Below are 24,052 nucleotides of genomic sequence, written 5' to 3'. Positions count from 1 at the left end.
TGTCATAGAATTAAATGTTAATCTAATAAATATGATAGTAATAATTAATAATTAATATTAAAAAAAATATTTCATCAATAACTTTATTATTAATAAAAATTGCTATAATGATTATTTAATAATTGTTATTATTTATTTAATAATAATAATTTATTTAATAAGTTGTGTAATAATACTAATTAAATTAATAATAATTATTATTTAATACTGTTTATTTATAAGTAATAAATATTATCATTTTCGTTATTGCGATTCTCGATATCAATGTTACTGCAATCAAGCATAAACTGTTTACATCAACGGGCTTCTTTGGAACCTAAATTGCATAACAAGATTATAATTATTTATTTAGAACCGTGTATATGAACAGTTAGTTTTCTTCTAGCTATCAGAGATGTTGCGTTTCACACCGACGAAGAATGCCGACGCCGACGACATTGGCTCCATCATCACCCCGCCGCTTAAGGGAGGCAGCTGGTCCCTCTCGGACATCTCCCGGACAGTGTCCGACACCCCGTGTACCACTTTCGACTCTGTGTTCACCGAGGTAAACAGTTATCTGAAAATGTCATGAAGATCAAGCAGAAATATGAGAATACTACAATCTTTTATTTTTATAAGGATTAAACTTAAGACATACAAATAATTTGCATTTTGGAATTGTATCAATCTTAAAAAAATGTTTGTAGATTTTTGAGAGAAAAAGCAGCATGATACATGTTACGGAGTAAAAACCTTTGTTGTTTTTTTTGAAAAAAACCCAATGAATTTGTCGAGATATATAGAGTAAAATCATCAACATGTGCTCTTATGATTTGTTAAATTGATTGTATACGTCAAATGTAATTTGTATGTTTGTTTAGCAAAAATCACAATAAGTTATCAAAATGACGTATGTGACATTTGCTTATTTTGTTGTGTTTTTAACTAGACTTGCCGCAAGCCCCTCGGCCGCTTTTTGTCGTTTGATGTCAAGAGGAGCTTGTTTTCTGGCAAGCGTCTGGCAGAGCAGATGACAGATGTAGACGACTCACCCGCAACCAAGCGTTTACGTGAGGCTGAAAACGCCATCAACAACATAAGATTACAGGTATGAAATAATTGTTGAAAAAAATGTTTAAAATCCAAAGTTTTTTAATTTTAAGATTTAAAAAAAAGCAAGTCATGTATTAAGTAAGAAAAACACTCCTGTTTGTTTTGAGTGAAACCCTGATTTAATTAGTGAAATATAAAGAACATCCTATTATATTTTCCCGCTGCGTGCAAATGTTGAGTTGTAAGGGTTGTGTCCTGTCGACATTACAGAAAATCCACTATTAATTATTTATAGCGTTGCTTGTTTAAATTTAATGACAACTATTTATTTAGGTTTCAGTTCATCTAAGTTAAAATGTGTTTTACGGTGGGCATGTATAATTAGAGCTGTTTCTCTGTATAGTCACCGGACCTGCCCCAGAAGAATGAGTGCATCAAGACCATGGTCCAGAAGCTGTCCACCGACACCGACGTGATCGCCGACGGCTCGAGACCTTACATTCTGCCGACGGTAGCCGGGAAGCATAAGGATCTGAAGGCTATATCTCCAGATACGGTAAGGACCTTATTCAGCAGTTAAGATAAAATCGTATCTTAACCCTTTCAGTGCGGGAACCGAATTTTAAAGGCCTTTGCAAACAGTTTGGATCCAGATGAGACGCCACAGAACGTGGCGTCTCATCAGGATCCAAACTGTTTGCTATTCTGATAGTATTCTTTGAAAAAAAATGAAGAAAATGCTAATTTTATAAATTCAGCAGACGACATTTTAGCAGACGACAAATTTCCCAGCATGCAAAGGGTTAAGTTAAATGTTATCAGGTCATCATCCTCACTTTATGAGGCATTGCAACCGTGTGGCGTCCGATTAGTTTGGATAGCAGATTTTTATTTGGATCCTAATCGAGCTTTAATAAGACACGTTCTGAAAGTTTTGTTATTACTCAGTTACCGCGGGACCAATCGATGCTTTATTAAATGTCCGATTAGGGAGTTCGATTAAAAGAGACTGATGAATGGCTCATATTAATATAGTAAATCATGACAATTGATTTGTAATTGAAAGTAATTTATTGTGACTTAGAAATATTTCTCTGGGAATAAAGTGGCGTATTTGGACCATTAATAACATTACACGTTTCTTTCCCCGTAGATGTCCACTGTGTTGAGCGGTTGCTATAACAGTGAGATTGGTGACGTCACAGTGATTGATTGCCGCTACCCGTACGAGTTTGAGGGCGGACACATAAAGGTAGCTTCATCATCACATTAGTATTATTATTATTATTATTAAAATACTCAAAATAGTGAAATAGATGGATTAGGATATTAAATGAATAATCGAGTATATGACATTTTGTTAAAGCTTACCCTGCAAAAACAGGCGTTTTCAACGTTTTTTATGTCACATTTTAGCTATTGAGCGTTGAAGTTCATAATTGCCTGCGATTTTTTTAATAAAGTTAAAGCGTATTCTACTGTAGCACACTGCGGTGATGCCTGAAAAAATGTTCGGATTATTTTTCCTAGTAGTGTTTTGTGTTGATAATGCATTCGAATTCATTGTTATTAACATTCATGATTTTTTTTTCCTTTTAGGGATCTTTAAACTTGTATACACGCGAGATGGTGCGAGACTTCCTCGTTTCACGTGCACATAACCACGAGTCTTCCACGCGTCACGTGCTGATCTTCCACTGCGAGTTCTCGTCAGAGAGAGGACCCAAAATGTAAGTACTTCTACTTCGTACAGTCAATTGATTACTATAACAGGAAGGCTAATTATAGGCAGTATAGACACTGTCGAGTACTGCTGTATTGGTAACATGTGTTCATTGTCGGTTAAAAAATCTGAAGAATTGAGATAAAAAGGGATACTCGTTTGGGAACTGAACGTGATTACATTCGATTAAAGTGTTTATAAATACTAACCGGACTGTTTCGTTAAACATTTCTTCGTGTAGCAACATCATACAACAAGAAATGTTAAAATACAGGGTAATTGATCAATCAAAATATTAAATATATTCTTAATTAATAAAACAATCAAAATATTCGACATTTCAGAGACGCAGATAATATAATTCTCTGGAAATTTTATGGAAACATAATTAATTTCAAACTCTGTAAATACTTAGAAACGTAGTTTTAATATAATAGACATTTGAACACTGCGCGTATAGAGTAATGTACCTAACGAAATATTGCTACGTTAATTGTAGGTACCGTCACTTACGTAGCGAGGACCGCGCCATTAACTCGGACGTGTATCCTCGCCTCAATTTCCCGGAAATTTACCTGCTCGAGGGCGGCTACAAGGCCTTCTTCAACGCACACGTCGTAAGTTTAACACTGTGCTAATTGTATACATTAAAATCACAAATGGGTGCGATTTTTAACACGTGTTCTTTACCGCGACAAAATTTGTTCACACTACCATAATACTTTTACCAAGCGGTGTGTCGTACATATGTATCCAATAACCGATAAAATAACCGATAAATAACATTTACAGAGCTTTACTAAAATTAATTTTTCAGCGAAGTTTGGTTCGAACTTCTGTCGATTTATTATTTGATGAGATTTTTTTAATCATGATAATATATATTAAAACCTAATTTTAAGCCACTATATACACACATAAAAAGTATTGCTTAATAGTACCACATTCATTTGCCGTATGCTAACAGTAAAAAAGTTCAGTATCATGTAATAATATATACATATATTTTTCGTATTTCCAGAGTCAGTGTGAGCCGCAGACTTACAAGCCCATGCTCCACAAGGACCACGCGGACGACCTACGTCACTTCCGGGGCAAGTCCAAGTCATGGACCGCCGGGGAGAGGCCGCGTTGTATACGAACGAGTCTGCGCTTCTAGAATGAATCATAAGTGACTAGTCTTACGTGGAAACTCTCTTACTATGGGAAGTAATATGTCGTCGGGTCACTATTTTGGAACCCGAAGTGTTACCCACAGTTTTGGACATAACTATGATCTCGTTATTTTATTGTTTCAATGTATCGACACAGTTTTGACATTATTTATGACCATATGTGTTATTAAGAGGGGAAAGATCTGTGATAGCCCGCGGACAAATGCTGCTTGCGATTTGTATCCCGTTTTGTTCAATGTTATTTTTGACGCCTATGTTTATTTGTTATATCTGTGTGAAATGTCTTCTCTATCTTTTTGTTCTGCGGTTTCCTCTCCTGCATCTTCCTATCTATGCGTCTTTTTGTTCGGCATTGACATTGTAAATAGTGTAAACAGATAAGTTATTATTATGTGTGTTATGTCGTTGTCTGGTCGTGATATGCACAAACATGCCTATGTCGTGATATGCATCAACATGCCTATGTCGTGATATGCATTAACATGCCTATGTCGTGATATGCATTAACATGCCTATGTCGTGATATGCATTAACATGCCTATGTCGCTATATGCATTAACGGGCCTATGTCATGATATGCATTAAAATGCAGATTAATATGTGTTAATAAAATTGCATCGAATAACATGTATTAACAGGAATATGTTAATGTGAACTTTGTAATATGATATTTTGGCCATATTTGCATGGTTAAATTGTGTTGTTGTTTTCACAAATAATTGGCATATATCTTGTATGGATACGACAAAGAAAGTTTATTGTTAATGATTTGTTATTCTTAAAAAATATTAAAATACAAACAAGATATTGTGTCATTGTTCCTAACGAATTTTATAATATTATATGGTTCTGTCCAAGGCCCGGCCACAATTTTTTCATGAAATCCCCTTTATATCTGATTCAAGACCGGAGGTTGTCATTTATTGGTCCGTAGTGCTGGTTAATCTGATTTCCTAGGAAAGATGTGAGTTGGTTAAATGGTCGCCGTGAAATTACTGGAAGACTGTTGAAAACCGATAAAAATCCATTACAGACATAAGCAAACCAAAAACAAATAAAGGAATTTTGCCAAAGCCTTCTATTATAAACTATAATTTACTATTTATATAATAAACCCGTGTTAAATTAATTCATAGCGCACACAGGTGCGTATTGTCGACAGAAACGTGTACATTTGATGAACATATAAGAACATCTTACGTGTTAGTCTACTCTTCACAAAGACATAAGAGAAAAATGATTACGGAATACATAATTCTATACGCATATTGTATTAACTCATGTATAATGTACCTTAATGTCAAGACAGTATAAACATTTCATTGGAAGATACATAGTAAATTATACTTTAGTTCATTACGAGCATATATTAAAATGAACTTGTGCAAATAATCTACACTGTATAAAATAATGAGATCAAATCGTTTCAAAATGTAAAGTCGTATTCGTTATATACACATTTAATTTCGTATCAATAAACTAAAACATGAAACCATTTTAATCGGTAAAAAATAATGAAGGCATGCAAGGCAATATGTTATGCGATTAAAAACTTATTTTGTCGTCAAATTCATAGGGACCCGGCACACAAAAAAATCATATATGATATATATATATATAAAGATGGTCAAATTAATACCGCTGAAATCAACGTCCGCGCCAATCGTGATACATCGACTATCTCCGGATTCCTCCGTAAGAATTAAATCGTCTTCTGAGGGCCACCGCGCAGTGATTTGAGTGGAACCAACATAGCTGGTGATTATACCACGTGATGATAGCCGAGCTATGTGGTAAAATAATTTAACCGTTGCTATTTTTACTTTTTTTGGTGTCTATTTATTTTACGACTACCACTTAAGAAACTTATAATCCAAACGAATTATCGTTATGCATAGCCCATTCTTGAAACATACGCAATTAATGAATTTTAAGAAATATTCAGAAAAGACTAAGATGGAACAATTGGTCTTATTCTAATTATTAATTGGTCGAAATCATATGTCAGTAGTGCTTGTGTGCCCACGTTATCGTCCAAGGAATGACGTACATACCCGTGCCCTCGCCGGAAATGCCAAACCCCTGAGCGATATCGCCGAAAAGTGATAGTTGCACGAAGCCATGCTTGGGGTCCACACCACCGCTCCGCCAAGATCTTCATTACAAAAGAAAATGTTTGGGTTACATATGGCTATTAAAAACTAAAAAGATATTGTATAAAGCTAATACAACAAATGTAGCCAATGAGATTATTTTAAAGGTAATATACATACTTTATTTTGTTTATCAATAAGACAATTCCACAATCACTCACAAAATCGGAGGCATATTAAATCGATAATTCACCGGTCTAGAAATAAATGCTTTAAATAAATATATGAACGCAAGAGGTGATTACAATATGTTTCGCTATAAACGAAGAACTGGAAATGTACGATGCATTTAGTTATAATATTATTTCATTATAACAAATACAAACATTGTTCAAACTATCACAAAAACCGCCGATTTACAGCACGTTTTGAGACGATGTCTGTGGAATCTACATGAACCTACGTATACGTGTACATATTATGTTTAACGTTTTAATATACCAATTTTGTATCATTTGATGTCCATTTTAAAGTCAAGATTTAATCATGTCATAACAACAGCCTGTCAACTAACCTGTCATATTTTGTCAAAGTATACTAGAAAAAAATCGTTTATATGTGTGAAAAGTGCATGTTTTCTCTTGTTTATATTGACATGTAAAACTGTTTTGGCTCCACGTTTAACTTTTTTGGTTCATGCACACATATTTGGTACACAAAAAGCCGCTCCATGAGGTTAGTAATTTGCAAGATTATATGCAACAGAGAAAACAAGTGCACAATACACATGTTCAAATGTAAGCGAACGGCGCCATGTTTAACGGGAGATGTTTTTCAGTAAGCGAGACCATTTTCGTTCAACGCGAAGTAAGGAAAATTAACTGTAAAGAGTGATCACTTTTGATGACCATTAGAAATTAATTTTGACATTTTATTATATAACTCTATAGTTCTGGAGTGCTACTTTAATTACCTGCAATGGTCTCTGTCATAACTATGAAGACGGATTAACTGGGTATAAAAGCAAACGCTTATAACTCAGCCTCTGATCATTATATCTTTATATCGACAAAACAAGAACTGGCATAATTGCGCAGAATTCTTGTTGTTAAAAACTAACCAATGGAATGAGCTCATTTTTTTCTTATCTTATGATACTCGTTGACTATTGTTGGTGCGTGGATCCATGTTTTTGTGATCGTTAAATAGTTACCTCACGAACATGCTCAAATTGCGGTATGGAACATTTCATGTACTTATTAGTGAAGCTTACATATCGAGCAGTAGCAATCTAATTGCAAACATAAAGGTCGTTTTTAAACATCCCCCAACCCCTCCACAAACCCCCTGTCAAAGTTTCCGATTAATTGTCAAACGCTTCTTGTAGACAGATAAGTGAAATTAACTTGTACAAATTATAATCATTGTGCTTCATTTTCCAGCAATATCCATTTATTGAAGATGAATGTAAACATTAAATGAGAATAATTGCTTTTTTGTTTTTAACAAAGATCTATTAATGAATATTAATAGATCTTCGTTTTTAACGATCTCTTTTGTAATGTACGCATGGTAATATCAATTGTCGGATACCCATGGATAATCAAGCCGTTTAACTCCAGCATCAAATGAATGGAGAGAAGCGGAATGGGGCAAATGTGTACCAGAAGATACACAAACTCACAGCGAAATGACTTAGGCGAGTAATATATGTGTAAGCTCGCTGCATTTGAATCAAACAAATCAACATTGATGGTTTAATCTGACTCAAATTTTTGGATAACGCATTATTATAATAACAAGTATCCCTTACTCTCATTTAGTATCGGTCCTCCTCAAAGTATCGCGCCTTTAACGAAAACCCTTCAAGAAGTGTTGAAAAGTTAATGTTTTTCAATTTTTAGTTGTTATTTATTTGATGAGTATCCATCACTATTACGACGATCATTCTTGTGATTTCCGGTGTTCGTTGGAAAGTAGTTCAACTTTATTCCAGGGTGATGCTATGCTTTTTTACAGGGTCTCCTACGTACGTAACACACAATTATGTTAGTTTGTTTAAGGATTTATTTAGCATTATCAAATGTTTTATATGCCGCTTATGTTTTTAATGAAATGTTAAGAACAACATGAGAAAGAGTTTCGTTGTTCCATTATGTTATTTTTTAGAACAAGCACATGCGCGTAGCAACCAATCAGAAGGGTCGATACTATGTGACAATTGTACATGAAAAAGATTAGTACATGGAGCTAAGTCTAGCCAGTATTTTGTCAAAACATTGTCGATTTAAATGCAGTTTTCGTTGTTATGTCCAAGAATACACATTAAACTATAGATTGACATATAACACATGCGTGCTTTTGTATTAGTTCACTTCCAAAATTCGTGTGTATTCATGAAGAGTGCCGAGACCAGAGAAAGACATGCTAATGAACATGACATTTTAAAAGTTAACTACGCTAGAAACAAACGCTGCGGAAAAATATACCTATCATACAAAATGGGTCTCCAAAACTGTTGTCTAGAAAAAGTATCATCTTGTCACGCACTTAAATTATTCAAATGACCCAGCAATAATATACGATCCGATTTGAAAGTGACAAATCTATATTTTGACTCCATATTCGTTTAGCATCGGTACATATGCTTAAGACAGGTAAAGTTTATTAAGAACAATACTGCTCTTTTCCAATTTTTCTCACGTTTCACAGACTAACTTAACTGAACTTTTTGTAATTTGACCGTTTGACTTTGACTGTACTGAAGCCCACATTGAAATGTGGCCGTTTCGTTTCATTAGTTGTATGTAGCCTGAGACTAACTTCCGGCCGGAAACCGAAAACCATACTAATTCCCTACATTTAGAACGTAGACTCATATCAGTTGTCAAAGGTTTAAATACAAAAGGTAACATGAAATCATACTTTAAGCATACATTATTTTTTTATCAAGAAGTTATCAAAACATCATTTCATTGTCATTGAAACTGAAAGTGTACTGACTGAGTCACTGACTCATACCGTTTTACTACAGGTTAAACACCACTATATCTCTATCCTGTCTTGAACAAAATCTCGTACTTGAGTGAATCTTCATGTAATACTACCAGGTTCATTCAGCAGACATTTTTAGCATGGCTGTTTTCGGAGAAAACCCGAGGTATTGTCATAGCTAGCTCGTTCGTCCGCCGTCTGCTCGCGTCGTGCTAAAAGCTTTACATTGGCTCTAAAATCAAATTGCTTCCACCTACAACTTTGAAACTTCATATGTAGATATGTAGTTTGTTTAATACTTGACCAACCTGGCGAGTGCTCTTTTTCAAGTTGAGAAATATAAAATTCAGTTTCAGAACTCCTGCCACATCTATACAAATTGCGAACAATTTTTTGAACGAACAAAAAATAGGTTTAGTACACAAAGAAACAGCACTTTCGTTTTCACAATGAAAAATGACGTCACGGGAACAGTAAAAATAATTCTCATTGCTCTAAGCTAATCGATTAAAAGTGAAAAAAAAAAGTTAAATTTATTGGTCATTCCGTGAAGAATAACATTTGATTTTAATGTAAATATCAATAAAAAAATAATACATAACTGGTTAATTATAATACTTCTTATATTTAATTAAAAATAAACAGAAAAAATAATTATTAATAAACAGAATAATTCGTGATCAGAAGCCTTAGCCAAAATTTACCATATTGTAACCATTTGTCAATCAAGCGTGTCTTTCAGTGATAGTTGGTCTGAAATATTAAAACTCGAAGGGCGAGTAGATTAAAGTAAAGGGTGAGTGGATTGTCAGGCCTACTCGCCCTGTAGGGCAAGTGGCTCTGGAAAAATTCTTTTAGGCCTGCAATTTACATGAGCCTTCATCTTCAAAATTTGTGCCAATATCTCAGAATAAGATCCCATGGGGTTAAAAATTTGGTCTTTTGGTTTACTTTAAGTAAAGTCTTGCTAACACTCTGAAGCCTCATTTTTCATGCCTGACAGTCGGAGTGAAACTTGCGCTGAACATTTGTTGTAATTAAATCACAGCAGAGTTCTTAAACAGTTCTGGACCAATAAAAGACATGTCAGTGCATTTTTCCTAACATTAATAGAGTAAAACCTTGTGAACAAGTCTATCTCAGCCAAGTTCTGAAATGGCTTTATCAGTTGAAAAACATTGCTTTCACGGGGCGGGTCAGTTCCCTTTAAATGGATGTTGTGAACCTTGGTATGTCACAATTTTTCCAAATGTTCATGAATCTTGCCTAGAATATTTGTTCTTATAATATCTCAGCCTTGTGGTTGAGCAGTAAAACCTGTTGTTCACTCAAGATGTCTTATTTTTCCAATTTTTTTTTATGGAACTTAAGATTTGTTGAGATTTCAGCTGCGTTTGTAAATGGTGGATGTCCGTTTTAAAAAATAGCGGCCAGGAGAGAAACTTTTCTGTGATAGTATATAGCTATTTTGAAACACCATGAGCCTTCTCAAATTCACATTTTTTGCCCAATCATCATAAAACATAAAACTTACTCAGAAACTTTGTTCTAATGCAGTTTTTTTTAATTTTTTGTTTTTTAAATTGGGGCAGGTAAAAAAGTGTGTATTTTCCCAAATGGGACCTAAAAATTCCCAATTGAAGGTCCCCCCCTCATCATTTAAGTTGAACCTTTGTAAATATAATATTGAAAACACTTTTATTTTAGATTTGAAGTATTTGTAAGCAACACAACAACAGCACTCATTAACCAATTTTAGTAAAAACTCGGCGATTTTCCCGTTGCAAAGGGTCCGGGCCCCAAAATTGTGGAAAAAAAACACACTGGTTCTTTGAAAAACTTGGCCTCCAGGGTTGGGGCAGTTTGCTTTTGAGGCTTTAGTTAAACCTTGTGAACATTCTGGAAGTTAATTTATTGCCTAATCGTAAGACATCTTTGTCTGAACATTTCCTCTAGTGATATCTGGGTCCAGTTCGATAATGGTGCCAGTAAGTTAAAAAGAGCTGCACAGTTAGGGATGGCTGCTTTCCTCTCATTGCTTTAGTCAGACTTAAAGTTGATTTAGGTTTCAGGCGAGCTCGCACTGGCCTTTAGCCCTCTTGTTATCTGAAAATGAACAGTTTCTTTGCATAATATCAAGTTTGGTTATCACTGAAATCTCAGGTATTGTTGAGTAATCAATGTTGTTGTTTTTTCGCTAAAGTTCGAGTGGCTGTTATTTGGCTCCACTCCCAGTAAAATAAGTACCATATTTTGTCATGTATTGCACACCCACCCTGTTTTTTAAATTCCAAACTGTAGAAAAAATATCTCAAGCCCAAAAATCTATTTTTGCCTAAATGCCTGCCGAAAATTCCCAATAAAGGTTTCCAACATTTTTTTTTAAATTTGTTTCCCTGCCCAGCTCTGTAAGTTGAATCTAAGTAAATGTTATATTCATAGCATTTGTATTCTTAATTTTAATTGCAAAACACAAACAACACCCATTTCCAAATTTTAGTCAAAACAAAAAACATGATTTTTCCCAATCCAACGTGACCCATCCCCTTTCCGAAAATGGTGAAAAAAGAACACTGGTTGTAGTGCTTGCTTGAAATGTCTACTTTTACATGTACATGGATTGTTGTTTAACTGGTTTTCTGAAGGAAAAGACTGGTTATTAGATTGGAGAATGTCGGCGGGCGGGCTTGTGAGCTGGCTGGCGGGCGGAACAAGCTTGTTCTGGCCATTACTATGTCGTTCATTGTGAGATTTTAAAATCAATTGGAACATTTGTTCACCATCATTAGACGGTGTGTCGCGCAAAAGAATTAAGTTAATATCTCCAAGCTCAAGGTCACACTTTGAGTTCAAAGGTCAAAAATATCCATTAATGAGCTTGTCCGGGCCATAACTATGTCAATCATGGTGAGATTTTATAATAATTTGGCACGTTTGTTCACCATCATTGTAAAGTGTGTCGTGCGAAAGAATTACGTCAATATCTCCAAGGACAATTTTGTCCCTTGTTTTCATTTGAAACTAGAGATTTTCATGTAAACCTAGGTAATTTGTCAAGGTGTTCAACTGGCTCTCTTGTGGTATAATTACACTGAATCCTGCAAATGGGGATACAATGGAACTGTCGTGTCATCATATCACATGCATGATGCAAAATCAGCTCTTCTTTTAAAATTTAAAACAATGTATTTGTTTGGCAGAAGGTTTCAAATGACAAATGTGCTAGGTATCTGTTTTCATCCATTTATTGGCATCCTGTCTTAATCACATCTGATTTAATGTCTTGCTTTAAAACCTAGAGCGGGCTCTAACGAACATTAAGCCAATGTTATAATTTACGTTTTTAATTGTTTTAGATACCAGCCATGGAGTCATATCTAACATTGCTTTATCTTACACTGGAGCAAGAAGAAGCAGTGAAAAAATTGTTCCTTCAAAAAGGATGGAAGTATCTTAAAGCAGGTATACAATGATGCTTGTTGTATCCATCTTTGTACCTTGTCAATAATGAAAGTTTTGTGCCCAAACAGGAGTTTTATTTTTGTTATGGAAACAAGCTTCAAATGTGGGGCAAAATATAAGTAGTTTGCATGCTGAGCTATGAAATGATACTTGAATACAATACTTATGTTCTTGAATTTTTAAAATTTCCAAAGTGTCTTTATTACTTTAATATGACTGGGCTCTCAGAAAAGTTTAATCAAGAGCATTTGTAAGAATGAAGTTGACAAATGAGGCTTATGGGAATGTATCTTTCATTTGTAACTCAGATAGCTTATGGTATGTTTGAAGACCTTAATAGCTTATAGTGGCAAGAAATAACTGTCTAAAAAGTTAAAACATGCTTTATGAATGTAATTTATTAAAACATTGTAAATTGCTCATTTATTGTTTCGGAGAAAACCTGAGCTATTGTCATAGCCAGCTCGTCGTCTGCCGTCCGCCTTAGGCGTCGTGCTAAAACCTTAACATTGGCCATAACTTTTTAAATATTGAAGATAGCAACTTGATATTTGGCATGCATGTGTATCTCATGGAGCTGCACATTTTGAGTGGTAAAATTTCAAGGTGAACATCAACCTTTAAGGTCTAGGGTCGAAAAAAACAAAGTCAAGGGAAGTAATAAGCTTTAAATGGACATAGTTATCTGACCTGCCCACGTATACATTTTTGTTGAATAAATCAAAGCTGTGCATTAGGCGGCATTGTGTTTCTGACAAACACATTGTGGTAAAAGGTCAACGTCAAGGTCATCCTTCAAGGTCTACGGTAAAAAATACAGATTTAAGGGAAGTAATAAGCTTTAAAGGCAGATAATTATTCAATATTGAAAATAGCCACTTTATATATTTGGCATGCATGTGTATCTCATGGAGCTGCACATTTTGAGTGGTGAATCTACAGTCACAGTAGTGGCTTTTAATTATTTGCTACTAAAAATAGAGATTTGTTAGAGACAATTATTTTCAAGGGAAGTAATTTATATAATTATAAATCTCATATTATATATTTCCTTACCAAGAATTGAAGTTCTTTTCACAGTTACTGTACAGATTTATTATTTAGATTAATTTTAACTCAAATCTTTGATTTGTCAAAGGTTTTTTTAAATAATATAATTATCATTTCTTTCATGTACTTAGTTGTTAATAGTACTGTCCTGTACTAAATAGTAAGTCCTGTGGACTTATGTCCATAGATACATGATGACATCTGGCTATGATCTCTTTAATAAACCACAGGCCTTGGTTTTCAGTGATGTCTGACTTGGGCAGTTTTGACTGTCTACAGACCCCCCCCCCCCTCCCCGGTTGGATTGGACAAAATCCAAGGGAAGTAATAAGCTTTAACGGGAGATGATTTCTATACCTGCCAAATGATAAATAGAAATTTTATTTCAAAGTGGCGCAGTAGGGGGCATTGTGTTTCTGACGAACACATGTCTTGTTGGGTCACTAGGTCAAAGGTCAAGGTCACTGTGACCTCTAAAAAAACCAAAAACAATTCTGACGAGCTTTTGCAGCCAAGCGAAGCACCCGTTATGCGGTGCTCTTGTTTATTTATTGTTTTTAGCTCACCTGAGCACAACCTGCTCATGGTGAGCTTTTTGTGATCGCCTTTTGTGCGTCGTTCGTCGTGCGTCGTGCGTCGTCAACATTTTGCCTTGTGAACACTCTAGAGGCCACATTTATTGTCTGATCTTCATGAAATTTGGTCAGAACATTAGTCCCATTGATACTTCAACTGAGTTCGAAACTGGGTCATGCTGGGTCAAAAACAAGGTCACTAGGTCAAAAAAAGAAAAACCTTGTGAACACTGTAGAAGTCACATTTGATGCCCAATCTTCATGTAATTTTGTCAAAACGTTTGTCTTAATGATATGTTTGTTGAGTTAAAAAATGGTTCCGGTCCATTTAAAAACATGGCCGCCAGGGGGCGGGGCAGTATTCCTTATATGGCTATAGAGAAAACTTGTGAACACTCTAGAAGTCACAATGTTTGCCCAATCATCATGAAACTTGGTCAAAACATTGGTTTCATTGATATCTCGGACGAGTTCCAAAATGGTCCAGATCGGTGAAAAAACATGGCTGCCAGGGGGCGGGGCAGTTTTCCTTATATGGCTATTGTAAAACCTTGTTTACACTCTAGAGGCCACATTTATTGTCCAATCTTCATGAAATTTGGTTAGAAGATTGGTCTGTATGATATCTTGGAGGAGTTAGAAAATGGTTACGTTTGCTTGAAAAATATGGCTGCCAAGGGGCGCGGCATTTTTCCTTACATGGCTATATATGGCTTTAGTAAAACCTTGTGAACGCTCTAGAGGCCACATTAAATGTCCAATCTTCATGAAATGTGTTCAGAAGATAGGTGTCAATGATATCTTGGATGAGTTTGAAAAGGGTTACGTTTGCTCGAAAAACATGGCTGCCAAGGGGCGGGGCATTTTTCCTTATATGGCTATATATGGCTATTGTAAAATCTTGTTAACACTCTAGAGGCCACATTTATTGTCAGATCTTTATGACACTTGGTCAGATGATTCATCCCAATAATATCTTGGACAAGTTAAAAAATGATGCCGATTGGTTGAAAAACATGGCCGCCAGGGGGCGAGGCATGTTTCCTTATATGGCTTTAGTAAAATCTTGTTAACACTCTAGAGGCCACATTTAATGTCTGATCTTCATGAAACTTGGTCAGAAGATTTGTCCTAATGATATCTTTGATGAGTTCAAAAATGGTTTGGGTTGCTTAAAAACATGGCCACCAGGGGGCGAGGCATTTTTCCTAATATGGCTATACATGTATATCATGCTTTTGTAAAACCTTGTTAACACTCTAGAGGCCACATTTATTGTCTGATCATCATGAAACTTGGTCAGATTATTTATCCCAATGATATTTTGGATGAGTTCATAAATGGTTCCGGTTGGTGGAAAAACATGGCCGCAAAGGGGGCATGGCATTTTCCTCATATAGCTATAGTTAAACCTTGTTAACACTCTAGAAGCCGTATTTATTGTACGATCATCATGAAACTTTGTCAGAAGATTTGTCCCAATGATATTTTGGACAAGTTCGAAAATGGTTCTAGTTGCTTGAAAAACATGGCCACCAGTGGGCGGGGCATTTTTCCTTATATGGACTTATAAATCTTCATAAAACTTTGTCAGAATATTTGTTTAAATGATATCTTGGATGTGTATGAAAATGGTTCTGGTCTGTTGAAAAACGTGGCTGCCAGGATGTTCACTAGTCATGAAAGTTGGTAAGAACATTTTGTTCTAATGACATCTTGGGCTGCACAGAACAGGTCAGTTCCTTTGAATCTCAGGTGAGCGACTGTTGGCCTTTCAGGCCCTCTTGTTTCTTAATCTTTACTAAACTAAACATATGTAAATCATTTCAGATCTGTCGTCGATGACAGACACTCTTGGGCCTTCAGCTGCAGTGAGGCCTGGAAACGTCTCTGTTGTTGCCACCAAGAGAAAAGCTGCAGAGAATCCGCAAAAGCAAAATGGTGGACTGAATTCTGGCTTCAATACAGCTGCTTCTGCAAATACTTCAAAAAGAAGGAAAACTGGTGAAGGTCAAGGCATGCATGAAAATCTGGTAAGTACCGGTAATTTTTCAATAGTTATTGGCCACTTGTTACAGCCATATGTTTTATATTCATTTTGGTTGAAAGGAAAAGCGGCTAAAATGTATTTTTACTGTATTTACCGGTATGTGGGACTCTCATCAGCAAATCCATAATTCTCTGATTAATTTTATTTTTAATTGATATAGTTGTTACTTTATAAATGCATGTCATCGATAGCCATATATATGTATTTTTGGTTTAGTCATATTTAAGCAAAAATTCCATCAATGACTGTGGAAGTTGGATTAATAAATGAAATTTTCACAAATTGTGCTCAAACATGGCCACAATTTATGAAGAAAGGGGCTGCAGTGAACTCGAGATTTGCAAGAAAAGGGTTCTTCTAATCATTTAAACAAATAAAGAGTAACATCGCTGCAGTTTGTTGTGTTTGTGTGTGCGACAGTGTGTTCTACATGAAAATGGGCTTGCACCAATTACTGGATGTCTTAGTCACAATTCAGCTCAAGACTGTTGTATTTTCAGACACTGAATACTTACGTTTCTGGAAATCACTCATTGAAAGGGGAGTTTTGGGAAGATGAAAAGCTGACGGATTGTTGGAATGACAACCAAGCATTGCGGCCTGGAGGTATTGGGCTGAAACAATCCACATCCATATACGCTGACGGAGCAAACGCAGCCATTCCAGGGGAGCAGTTTCAGCCACCTCAGAGCAAACAAATTACACTCGTACAGTGCGGTATATGTGAGAGGAAATTCAAGAAGGCGAAATACTTTAGTATCCACTGGCGAAAGGAGCATGCTGTGAAATGCTCAAAATGTGTCGCGCCACTGAACAACGTAAAAGAGCTAGTTTTGCATATGAAGACCCAGCATGGCGCCATGAAGATCACCTGTAATGTGTGTCAGGTAGAGGTATCAGATGAGGTTGAGTTTACCAAGCATTCTGGTGACCGCCACTCAGAATTGGAAGCCTCTGGGGATGCGTCCAGCGGAGTCATGACTTACCGCTGTGGCACTGAACAGTGCAACGAAAAGTTTCCATCTGCAGTGGAATTTGAAAGTCATTTTATTACGCACTTCTCGCATATTGAGTTTGAAGATAAACAATGCATGAAAGTTACAAAGGTTGTGTCACCAACTTCTGATAATAATTCTCTGATCCAGTCAAATTATCAGCAGCCAGTTTCAGATCAACTTGATGCAGGCATGAACGAGTCAAACACTGAAATGAGTGTGAACGCTGACAAGCATGATATGGATGCATCCAACCCAATGCCTGTTCCTGTGGTATTCAAATGCAACAATTGTAATAAATCTTTCAGAACTGTCAAACAGTTTAATGACCACTCGAATGCAGTCCATGCTTTAAAATGTCCACACTGCCAAGGAAAATACAAGTCCCAAGACCTTTTAATCAACCATTTAAAACTTGTTCATGGCGCAAAAATGATGCAGTGCACACTGTGCCAACAAGCTGTTGCACCTGGTGTTGTTTTTGATAAACACTTTGAAGACTTTCACAGTGAGAATCAGTCAGCAAGCACATCCTGCAGTCTGGAGTTGTATTTGTGTGGGTATGAAAATTGCGCAACAAGTTACGCGACTGAGTCCGAGTTCGATGCTCACTTTTTGTTACACATTGCAGACCTGAAGTTACCTATACCAGGCTACACAATAATTCCAGATAATAATACGAGGAAAGAAACACGGTTTGCTACAAGTTTGGACCCAGCCAACGTGGTGGACCAGACCAATGTTGAGCGACATATTTGTAAGGTATGCAAGCATTCATTTAAAAGAATTAGGGGCCTTACTAAGCATTTTTACCAAAGACATGATCCAGCCTTTAAGTTCAAGTGTCCAATGTGTGTGAAGAAATACAACACCGAAGACAGGTGTTTGCGGCATATTTACAGTCACGAACGAAAAGCTTACAAGTGCACATTCTGCGACAAAGTATTCCCTAATCTAAATCAGTGTAGACCGCACTTCCAAAATGAACACAAGATCAAATCTATCAAAGAAATTATGTCACAAATACTGAGGCTCTGCCGGTATGGTGACTGTGACAAAGTTTTCAAGGACGATACAGAGTTTGGAAACCATGTGCGTAAACATAAAGATGAAGTGTCCATGGATATTATTAGAGCCACTGTTCAAGTACAGCCTAAAGTTTTGGATATGGTGGGCACTGGTCAAGTACCTGACGATGATGTGGATATGGAAGAACTAGGTACTGAGGAAAAAAATGCATTATTAGTAGACGAAGGTGACCATAAAAACCTGACCAAACCTTCTATCTTATCTCCAAGTGCTATTGTTGATGACAGTATCAAAATGGATGACAAGCAAGCATTTACAAGAGAGGAAGGTGCCAATGACATGGTAGAGGTGCACATAACAATAAATGAATAAGAAGTGAACAGAGACTTCAGAAATAAATTGGATTGTAAAGGTGTGAAACATTCTTGAAGATTTTTAGCACATTCCTACATTGTATGAACATCAATAAAGACTTTCCTAGATTGTATATGGAGTTGTGTGGCAATTTGATGAGTGTGAACTGACAAAAACATAATTGTATTACACATGCTTATGGTAGACATAAACAAGCCTCTTTCTGAGAAAACTGGGCGTAATGCATGTGCGTAAGTTGTCGTCCCAGATTAGCCTGTGCAGTCTGCACAGGCTAATCAGGGACGACTCTTTCCACTTTTATGGTATTTTTAGTTTCAAGGAAGACCCTCCTTACCTAAATCAAGTTTAGGCGTAAAGTGTCCAGTTTTATCAGAACAACCCTCATATAATCTATCATGAATTAACTTGTGCAGATGTTTACCTTATGATGTAATGATTCACAGTCTTATATTATGGTTTTCTACATTTATGCATCATGTACTGTTTGGTAGATCAAGCATGTGTGTGAATAGTTGATTTGTGTGTGTGTAAATTTGATGGTTGATTTGTGTGTTTGTTAATTGAATGGTTGATTTAAGTGTGTGTATAAATTGAATAGTTAATTTGTGTGTGTACATATTGAATGGTTAATTTTATGTGTGTAAATATTGAATGGTTAATTTGTGTGTGTAAATATTGAATGGTTGATTTGTGTGTGTAAATATTGAATGGTTGATTTGTGTGTGTAAATATTGAATGGTTGATTTGTGTGTGTAAATATTAAATGGTTGATTTGTGTGTGTAAATATTAAATGGTTGATTTGTGTGTGTAAATATTGAATGGTTGATTTGTGTGTGTAAATATTGAATGGTTGATTTGTGTGTGTGTATATTACTTAGTTTTTTGTGTGTTCATTTATTAAATGAACAATTTGTGTGTAACCTATTATTAGATTTGTAAGTGTGAAAGTTGAATGATTTGTGTGTGTGTCTGCATGTAAAGTGAATGGTTGTGTCTGTATGTGTGTCTGTATAAATTGAATGGTTGATTTGTGTCTGTGTAAATTTAATGGTTGATTTACTCATATGATTGCAATGGTAAGTATCTGACTGTTAAATTCTTGTTTTATTTTCCTACATTTATATTATAAAGAATGTATTCCTTGACTTTGTATGGCAATTAGATGAAGTGACACATCTTTTATTTTGGCCAATAAATGTTTGCATGTTGATGGTGGCCGAACCATTGCCAACCCTTCTTTTCATGCCGTCACTATATTTTTCAATATGATAACTGCTGCTAATAAGAAACTTATTTCATTGTTGTATAAAATTATAATTGAAGGAAGAGTCAAATTTGTACGCCCACCTTCGCGAAAGAGGGAGAATATTTGTTTTTGGCCTGTCTGTCTGTCAAACTTAAACTTTAACCTTGGTCAGAACTTTTGCAATATTGAAGATAGCAACTTGATATTTGGCATGCATGTGTGTCTCATGGAGCTGCACATTTTGAGTGGTGAAAGGTCAAGGTCATCCTTCAAGGTCAAATATATGGGGGGGGGGGGGGTGACAGTGTTTCACAAACACATCACTTGTTGAAAGAGCTCTTGATAATATATGTCTTGTTCTGTGAAAGCTGGTCATAATGCATGTGCAGAAGGTGTCGTCCCAGATTAGCCTGTGCAGTCTGCACAGGCTAATCAGGGACGACACTTTCAGCATAAACTTGATTTTCGGTAATGAGGGACTTCCTTGAAACTAAAAATACCATTAAAGCGGAAAGTGTCGTCCCTGATTAGCCTGTGCGGACTGCACAGGCTAATCTGGGACGACACTTTACGCACATGAATTAAGCACAGTTTTCTCAGAACAAGACACATAAGTATTTCAATTTAAATGTTTAACCATAAAACCCCAAACTCATGACCACTTCAAAAAACAAAAAAACATTAACATCCCAAAGGTATACCAGTATTTTGGTGGTACCATTGTTGAATACCTGGTATTATTATTTTAGATGTGGTGTATTTATAATTCATGCTATTCCATAGCGTTTATTATGTAGAGTGTGTCTCACAAAGCTTCTTAATAATATCCTTTGTGTTTATTTTATTTACATTAGATCAACACAAATTATGTCAATTTATAGCGTCTTTTGAAAGATGTTGAATGAACATTTTTATTTTAGAAGCAGATTTAATTAAGCACATAGATTGAAAATTTTGCTTTTGCTTAAAAAATGTTAGCATGTGTCATTGTTAATGTTTCATGTTGTTGGCTTGTTCAATAAAAATTTATTTACACAAAACCTCTTACAAGTTGGTATATGCGATACACTGTGGTACCTTAAAATGATCACTGCGCATAATAGCATCTTGCTTTAACACACCCAAAGGCAGCTTTGTATGTGTGATTTTTAGCTCTACTGGCCAAAGGCCTGAAGAGCTTATGTCATGGCGTGGTTTCTGTCGTCCGTCCGTCAGTGCGTGCGTTAGACTTTTTCTTGTTTAAGCGATATAAGTCCACAGTTTTCATCCTATTCTTTTCAAACTTGTCCAGTGTCTTTATATTAATGAGGACTCGAACCCTAATGAAAATGGGTTACATAAGAGTAAAAAGTCCAGAATTATCTCCCCTTGAATTTGAGAAAATTGTGTAATAAGGCTTGTATACGCAATAAAGTCCACAGTTTTCATCCGATTCTTTTCAAACTTGTTCAGTGTCTTTATATTAATGAGGACTCAAACCCTATTGAAAATGTGTTACATCAGAGTAAAATGTCCAGAATTATCTCCCCTTGAATTTGAGAAAATTGTGAAATAAGGCTTGTTTACGCAATAAAGTCCACAGTTTTCATCCAATCATTGCCCAACTTGCACAGTGTCTTTATCTGAATGATGAGTCAAACCCTATTGAAAATGAGCAATATCAGAGTTATAAGTCCAGAATTATTTCCCCTTGAACTTGAGAAAAAAAATGAAAATCTTTAACATTTTGCCATTACTTTTGCAATATTGAAGATAGCAACTTTATATTTGGCATGCATGTGCATCTCATGGAGCTGCACATTTTGAGTGGTGAAAGGTCAAGGTCATCTTTCAAGGTCAAAGGTAAAAAAAATAAATTCAAAGTGGCGCAGAAGGGGACATAGTGTTTCCGACAAACAAATTTCTTGTTTGTTTACATATAAAGTTCTATCCTTTTGAAACTTCAACAGATGTTTTATATCATCAAGGGCCAGAACCCCATTGAGATTGAAGAAAATTTGTCCAAAGGAGTCATTTGAAGTTTAAATTTTACGTTTCTTTTTGTTTATGCGATAAATTTCCCATTTTGGGTCTGTTTATTTAAAACTTACTCAGATTGTTCATACTATCAAGGGCTTGAGCCCTATTGATTCCAGCCAGTAGAGCGATCCAGGCCCTCATGGGCCTCTTGTTATAACACTGTCAGCACACTGGCATCACATGACCTCATTTTTATGTCCCCCCCCTGTAAATTCTTGTGTAACCCATAACAATGAGTGTTGTCTCGTACATGTACTACTTGAGACAAAGCCTTGATACCTGTATGGATGTTATCTATGAGAACACTGACATCACCTGACCTCATTTTCAACTTGAAATCAACAGGCTGCAGAATCAATGGGGTTAAAGGGGCCTTTTCACAGATTTTGGCATGTTTTGAAGTTTGTCATTAAATGCTTTATATTGATAAATGTAAACATTAAGTTTTAAAAGCTCCAGTCAAAAATAAAATTTTAAAAAGGAAAAAAAGTAGCCCGCAGCAGGGCTCGAACCAGTGACCCCCGGAATCCTGAAGTAAAAACTCATTAACCAACTGAGCTATCCTGCCAAGCATACATAGTTGCGTATTTTATACGTTATATAAGCAATCTTCGTAGTTTCACAAATATAAACGACAACAACAGAACTCTCCAAATTATTCAATCGTTTCGTGTTGCAACACTTTATAATTTTTAGGTTTTTAAATCGTCAAAAGATACATGTAATGGCTATATCAAAAGATGCATATAATGGCTATACCGGGGTATTAGAACCATGGCAAATGTTCAGTAATACTGTTTCCTCACAAATATCATAACTAAACCGAAAATTTGTGAATCTGAAACAACTTTTTTCAATTTTGTCAATTTACCAAACCGTGAAGATCCCTTGAATACACAGGCTGAACAGAATGAAAACACTGTTAAGAACGTTATTATTGCAAATCTCAAGTTATAGAAATATATTTGCAAAAATCTTAAGTGCATAAAAGACTGGTTTTTCTTGCAATGTTAATGCCGATATCTTAAGATCTAAGAATACATCATTGAATACGTCTGAAATCGGGGCCAAAATGTCATGTTGCGTACAGCATAACTGTGTACATTTTGAATTGCATATACACAATAATGCTTTTGGACAAGAACACAGGCTTATTAAATAAAGTAATTTTTATGTTTTTCACATTCCCATAATAAACTGTCTTTAGTACACTAGTTGAAATTCTTCAGAAAAATTGTTTTACAAAAGTTATTTGAAAAACAAAGCACCACTTACTGGTGTGTTTACATCCATTTGAGAACCTCATAAAGTCACGTGATCCTGCACCATGTCAACCTACTATTGCCGTTTTGGATTAGAACTTATTCAAATGGACCAAAGCATTAATTCTGACAAGGCTTCCACAAGGGAACATAGTAATGAAATGTGTATATGCTCTGCATGATAGAGAAAACTTGACCGTCACTATACATACATTAAAATTACAGGTAGTTACTTAACAACCATGTTATAATGCAAATATTATGCTGCATACTTCAGTATCTAAACTCTTTTCACTATAAATAAACTTGTGCTGAAATTTTAGAGATGTCATTGCACTGGCGATATTGCTCCAAGCAAACAAAGATAGGACCAGGTATAAAATCATATGTTGATGACAAAAAAATAAATGATTTCAGACAAATTCTTCTGAAGAAAGTCCAGACATTGAAAGCTTCCCAGAGCTAATGACAGACCATGGGCAGGGCGCCGGTGAGGAAGCAGACCCAAAACACTGCAACGGAAATAATTTGCAGGTTGTCAAAGAGCATTCAATACCTGAAACTACCCCTGGGTCGTCAACCAAACGCAAGTCGCTCATCTGCGATGTTTGTGGGAAACAGTTTGCCAGGTCAGACTCACTTGGTACCCATAAGAGAAGAATGCATGGAGGGGATAATAAAAAAGACAAGGGGAAAAGGGGAACCGAGACACCCAAAAAGCATATATGTGAAAAATGTGGCAAAGGTTATATTTCCCGCTGTAGTTTGGATGAACATATTAACATAAAACACTCGCAAAATACCGATTATAAACTTAAATGCACACACTGCTCATTGACTTTCGTTCGAAATCGATTTTTGGAACAGCATGTGAACAAAGTTCATTTAAATGTTCAGCCTTATAAATGTGATTTTTGTGACAAGAAGTTTTACTCGGAGTACTACCAGGACCAACATAGCAAGAGCGG

The 24,052-nt window shown here is 35.8% G+C and overlaps 2 protein-coding genes across 2 annotated transcripts; both read left to right on the top strand.

Annotated features, from left to right (window-relative positions):
- Positions 1–935: 935 nt before the first annotated feature.
- LOC127842558 (M-phase inducer phosphatase 1-like) lies at positions 936–4,679 on the top strand. Its single transcript, XM_052372118.1, has 6 exons — positions 936–1,090; positions 1,439–1,591; positions 2,189–2,287; positions 2,635–2,765; positions 3,258–3,375; positions 3,780–4,679. Exons 1-6 carry the CDS (start codon positions 1,013–1,015, stop codon positions 3,915–3,917), a joined length of 717 nt encoding a protein of 238 aa, XP_052228078.1. The 5' UTR covers positions 936–1,012; the 3' UTR covers positions 3,918–4,679.
- A 4,151-nt stretch (positions 4,680–8,830) lies between these two features.
- On the top strand, positions 8,831–21,034 carry LOC127841381 (zinc finger protein 236-like). Its single transcript, XM_052370189.1, has 4 exons — positions 8,831–8,934; positions 12,377–12,482; positions 15,938–16,140; positions 16,658–21,034. Exons 2-4 carry the CDS (start codon positions 12,386–12,388, stop codon positions 18,551–18,553), a joined length of 2,196 nt encoding a protein of 731 aa, XP_052226149.1. The 5' UTR covers positions 8,831–8,934; positions 12,377–12,385; the 3' UTR covers positions 18,554–21,034.
- The last annotated feature ends 3,018 nt before the right edge of the window (positions 21,035–24,052 follow it).

The sequence above is a fragment of the Dreissena polymorpha genome, chromosome 8, assembly GCF_020536995.1.
Source record: "Dreissena polymorpha isolate Duluth1 chromosome 8, UMN_Dpol_1.0, whole genome shotgun sequence".
NCBI classification, from domain to species: domain Eukaryota; kingdom Metazoa; phylum Mollusca; class Bivalvia; order Myida; family Dreissenidae; genus Dreissena; species Dreissena polymorpha.
This window is presented reverse-complemented; position numbering and strand designations above follow the sequence as displayed.

Excerpts from the sequence above, each read along its gene's own strand:
- LOC127841381 (XM_052370189.1), top strand. The coding sequence starts at position 12,386 with ATGGAGTCATATCTAACATTGCTTTATCTTACACTGGAGCAAGAAGAA. Across the intron at positions 12,483-15,937 it reads ATGGAAGTATCTTAAAGCAG|ATCTGTCGTCGATGACAGAC; the intron begins GTATACAATGAT and ends AAATCATTTCAG. Across the intron at positions 16,141-16,657 it reads AAGGCATGCATGAAAATCTG|ACACTGAATACTTACGTTTC; the intron begins GTAAGTACCGGT and ends TTGTATTTTCAG.
- LOC127842558 (XM_052372118.1), top strand. The coding sequence starts at position 1,013 with ATGACAGATGTAGACGACTCACCCGCAACCAAGCGTTTACGTGAGGCT. Across the intron at positions 1,592-2,188 it reads AGGCTATATCTCCAGATACG|ATGTCCACTGTGTTGAGCGG; the intron begins GTAAGGACCTTA and ends CTTTCCCCGTAG. Across the intron at positions 2,766-3,257 it reads TCAGAGAGAGGACCCAAAAT|GTACCGTCACTTACGTAGCG; the intron begins GTAAGTACTTCT and ends CGTTAATTGTAG.